General features: G+C 37.3%; 1 protein-coding gene across 1 annotated transcript; it reads left to right on the forward strand.

Annotated features, from left to right (window-relative positions):
- The first annotated feature begins 1,128 nt into the window (after positions 1-1,128).
- LOC101632128 (olfactory receptor 4C45-like) lies at positions 1,129-3,911 on the forward strand. The gene is made up of 2 exons (XM_004683550.1): positions 1,129-2,024; positions 3,776-3,911. The coding sequence occupies exons 1-2, from the start codon at positions 1,129-1,131 to the stop codon at positions 3,909-3,911; spliced, it is 1,032 nt and encodes a 343-aa protein (XP_004683607.1).
- The last annotated feature ends 1,374 nt before the right edge of the window (positions 3,912-5,285 follow it).

The raw sequence follows: 5,285 nt of genomic DNA on the forward strand, positions 1-5,285 counted from the left end.
GTTTAGTTAGTTGCTGTTCTTTTTTATTCCAATTACAGCCCACCAGTCTTTATCTGTGTGTGCTTGTGCAGCCTTTTGACAGAAAGGAATAATAACTCAGAAAACGGGGCTGGGATAAGTAATAGTTAGCACTGTGATACATGGCTGGCTTTTTTTCTATCTGAAATTTTTACTTTTATGTTGATATCCATTAAAGTCCTATAATGGACAAAATTCATGTAACTGTCACTTTATCATCTTAGCAAGATGATATATAAATTACTTTGGCATTCTATTTGTAAATATTTGTTTCCTTTTTTGTTTTATTTGGTTTTCCTTGGGAATTATTTCTGAAGAAATATTCCTAAAAGTAGATTATACAGGTCAAAGATATAAATAATTATAATAACTGATGAAATGTTTTCAGAGAAGAAATAAACAACTTAGAAAACTGTCATCATGTACACACCACTGCCACTAGTGTATTTATCATATCACATTTGTCATTATTTTAATGGGAATATGTAGTACCTATAGTACTTTGAATTTTAATCATTGGTCATGCTGAACATTATTCATCTGTCCCATTATTCTAAATATATAAATACCTCTTAGTGAGAAAAGTAAGTAGTGATCTTTTGTGATACATGACTGATTTTTGTTTTTAAGGTTTTTTTAGCATTATATTTTTGTATGTATTTTTTATTTATACATCTATTTACATAACATGGCTAACTTTTAAAAGAAAGTTGTAATCATATAACTATGATAGTTGTGTCATTAGACATATATAACTTCGAAGTAACTGTTATTGAATAAATTGTCCCAAAATATGAAAGACAAGTAAAGGCGTTTTAGGGCTCACAAGTTAGTAAGTGAATAGCAGTCAACATTCATAGTAATAACTTGCTTTTTTGTATGGTATTTGTAAGAGTTTGTCACTATTCAATTAATATGAACTAGGAGAAATTCCATTCTTTAGTCCTATTTGCCGAATGACTGAGTTGAGTAAAAAGTGTATATCCACAAAATTCAGGGACCAGGACTATTTAGCAATGAGATGTTTTTCTACTAAATTTAAAATACTACAATTAAGAAACACTGTGATTTTTCTAGATGGAACACAAGACCACAAGCCAAGCTGCATCAATGCAAAGAATGAACAATGTAACAGAATTCATCCTACTGGGCCTGACCCAGAATCCAGAACTACAAAAAATCTTATTTGCTGGGTTTTTAATCATCTACTTGATTACTTTGTCAGGCAACCTGCTCATATCCTTCACCATCTTCATCAGCCCAGCCCTGAGTTCTCCCATGTACTTTTTTCTGTACTATTTATCCATCATAGATGGTTTCTACTCATCTTGTATAGCTCCCAAAATGATCTCTGGCTTTATCTCTGAAAAGAACATCATATCCTTCAATGGCTGCATGACTCAGGTCTTTGCTGATCATTTATTTGCTGGAGCTGAGATTGTCTTGCTAATTGTCATGGCCTATGACCGCTATGTGGCCATCTGTAAGCCTCTGCACTACATGACCATTATGAGTCGACCTTTGTGTGTTTTCCTAGTGGGAACAGCTGGGATTATAGGGTTTCTTCATGGAGGTATTCAAGTTTTACTCTTAGTCCAATTACCTTTCTGTGGTCCCAATAACGTTGACCATTTCATGTGTGACTTAATCCCTCTCCTGGAGCTAGCCTGCACGGACACTCATACTTTGGGACCCCTCATTACTGCCAACAACTCAATGTGTCTGCTCACTTTTTCTATGCTGCTTACTTCCTATATTGTCATCCTGCGCTCCCTGAGGAACCACAGTGCTGAGGGGCGGCGCAAAGCCCTGTCTACCTGCGCCTCTCATGTCACTGTGGTCATCATGTTCTTTGTACCTTGCTCATATCTGTATCTAAGACCCATGACCTCCTTCCCCACTGACAAAGCTGTCACTGTGTTTTGCACCATAGTAACTCCCATGCTGAATCCCTTAATCTATACCCTCAGAAATGCAGAAATGAAAAATGCCATGAAGAAACTCTGGGGACAAATAATGAACACTGCAGATTAATTAATCTTTTGAGTTCAGGAAAAAGAATCTGGAGGTATTTCATAAAGACTTATTCTCCTTCTTAAAATAATCAACTATCCCCTACGCATCAAGTGGAGGTATATCTTAAAGATATAACTTTAAGACAGAGTAGGCACAGTCTCTGGAGTCCAGGATAAGTTTAGAAGCTTCTTAGTGTCTTAATTTCTTTTGAAGTAAGAAGCAAAATGAATGCTGCTGAAATCCAATGTTTTATTAAGTAATCTTTACACAAATACAGTCTAACTTGACAACAAAATGGAAGATGTGGAGAAGGGAAGAGAGGAAAGACAGGACAATAACAGGAAAGATCTACCAAAATCAAACTGATGATTGTGATTATTCTAGGTGACAGGAGTGCACACACACACACACACACACACACACATCTATACACAAAATACCATTTTATTCTTCTACAATTCAGATTTCTTAATATGTATTTGTTAGTAAGATATTTTACAGACTCCAAACTGGACACACCATTACTTTGGTAAACAGTTGATAATAATTGTTCAATCAAATAGAAAACTACTGGTGCTATCTACTCATGTGTTCATTCTAAAAAGCTGAAATCCAAAAGTAAGCAGCACTCCAAGGAAGTTAATCCACTGATAATCAGAATTTCAAAAACAAAAAACAAGGGTGCACCAGGAGCTTGATATTTAACGGTTTATTTAAAAATAAAGAGTTTTGAAAGGGTCATCCAGACCATCTCCAAATATAATTGTTTTAACTGACTAACTTCCTAAGTGAAAATTTAATTATTGTTCACATTAAGGCAAAGCAGAGATAGGGAAGGCACTACTGATTGCAGACACTCATGATCTGAGTCTTACACATTTACATTAGAAAGTGTAACACAAAAGGAGACGACACGCAACTTGAGATTGTTCCAAAATCCACTTTTGTTTGCTGAGGAACCCTGTGTTATTTTAAATCATGAGTTTCCAACCTCTCTGGGTTTATGATGATATGATGGACTTTATTTTTTAATTTAATTTTTTTATTCATACAAGAGCTGGAGTGCTAGTCAGAGGCTGGGGTGTGAGAGGATTCACCAGAGACAGAGTGAGGAGAGGAACATGCAGGTTGATGGAAATACACTGCTGAGGAGAGCAACAGGCAAGCCAGGAGAGGTCTGCTGCGCTATTGGGTCAGTTCCCTGCCCAGGGACCAAACTCATGCTGCAGTGGCTGCTGATAGCTTGATAGTACTGAAACTAAATCCATTGTGCCACCAGAGAGGCACTGAGAAGGATTTTAAACTCAGAAAACTTAGTTGCAACTGTTCCAAAGTCAACTCAGTGAGTCATGGCAGGTGGGTGGATGGAACTCAGGTCACTGTTTGCTCCACCAGTGCACTTTCCAGAATAATCAACCTACCGTGCGCCATTATTTCTGTACTTGACAACAACAACAAAAACAATAGTATTGAGAAATTCTGGGAAGCACCTCACAAAAGGAGGATCTGGCTTATAAGCTCTGTTTTCTGCTAAATAAAATAATACTCATTAGTGCAGTCTCAGAGAAAAATCTTCCTCAATCAACTAAATAGGAGTGAGAATTAGGAATGATTAGTCTTTGTGCTTTCTACTTCTCAGGAAAAATAAGTTTCCTACCATAGGATCACTTTTGTCTCTTTCTCAGGTGAGGACATTGTTGATGTTATCACTTAGTTATACCCTTTGAATAGATATTGGATTCACAAGGAAGGCACTTAATCCAATAAGTGCCCCACGTCCTCTTAAAGACTACAGAGAATCCATGTTATCAGGAGAGAGAAGTCAGGATTTCCACAAACTGGTACTGGAGTCATTCTCAGGGAAATCCCTGGGCTAAACAACAACACAAACACAATACAATCTATGTATTCTGTGGATGGGTTGAGGTCTTCCACATAGATCAACTATTTCATCTCCCTCCAAAAAGTTGAAGGAAAACTCCCCCATGTTATGTTGTGAGTTAAAAATGGAGGAAGCTACAGTGAGAGTGACCTGAATCGGAGTTGTTGGTCCACTATTTCAATTATTCCACACAGGTACTACTTAATCAAAGATAACCCGTTGCTACACTCCAGATACCACAGTGCACATGACAGGGAATGGCCATGGAATCATGGGACTTAAATTCTAAAATAGCAGTAGCCACTGCCAAACTTACCAGGGAGGGACACAATGGAATCACTACAAAGTCAAATAAACAGAATTGCTGGGATACTCTTACATACATCTAATTTTGATATTACTAAATATGGACAGGTGGTAAATGCTTAATACATATTTGTATAAGTACCAACTTTCCACCACAAAATGTGTGACCATTTACAATTCTACCTCTGTTTAGGAAATGTGCGCAGCAGTCCACAATGGTAAGGGACTTCTACTATAAGTGCTCTAGAACTTGTTTCCTGGAAACATTAAGAAAAAGTCTGAAAATAAGGATTTGGTGTGCTAAATACTCATGTCACCAACTTCAAAACCCAACCACAATGTTCAACAATCCTACTGTATTTCTGAGCCCACATATCCTCCAGTTCTTGTCAAGGAGAACAAAGCAAACTAAACTAAACTCATGGTAACTCATAGGAAGAATAATGTCTGAAGGAAAAATATGTAACTTTGTAGTTTGCTTCCCTTGCATTCTGACCTTTAAAGGGTCTATAGTTCAATGTCAATAAATGATGAATAAATTATCTTACAATTTGAAACCTCTCTGTGTGTCAAATCATGACAAAAGACAATGTAAATCAACATAAAAAGGTTCCAACATAGAGAAAATCTTGAGTTTATGCTTTAGTGCAAGAATTCTCTATAAAACTTCAGGCACAGATTATAAAATCAGTAGATCAGGAAATGAAAATAATTAATCAAAAGACCAATCAGCTGGGTAATTCTGTTGACAATGCATAGCTTTAACCCCAACTACGAGAACCAAGCAGGTTGAATCTTGCAGGAGTTAGAGAGCAGCCAGGAAGGCTCAGCCCAACATAGGTGCTGCTGACTGCACCTTTAGAGGGCAGCATTTACACTGCCATCTGAACTCTTCCAGAATAAATGATTTTCTCCAGGCATCAGAGGAGGATCCTTGCTTGTTTCATGAGGAAATGACCTGGAAGTTAACCAGAAGTCACTAAACACAAAGGGTCCTGTGCTTGAGACACACCTTGTGGACATGGAGACTAACCTGGACAGACCAGGAGGGACACTGAGGTTT

This window comes from Condylura cristata, unplaced genomic scaffold (genome assembly GCF_000260355.1).
Source record: "Condylura cristata isolate star-nosed mole 26May11 unplaced genomic scaffold, ConCri1.0 scaffold00015, whole genome shotgun sequence".
In the NCBI taxonomy this organism is placed as follows: Eukaryota; Metazoa; Chordata; class Mammalia; order Eulipotyphla; family Talpidae; genus Condylura; species Condylura cristata.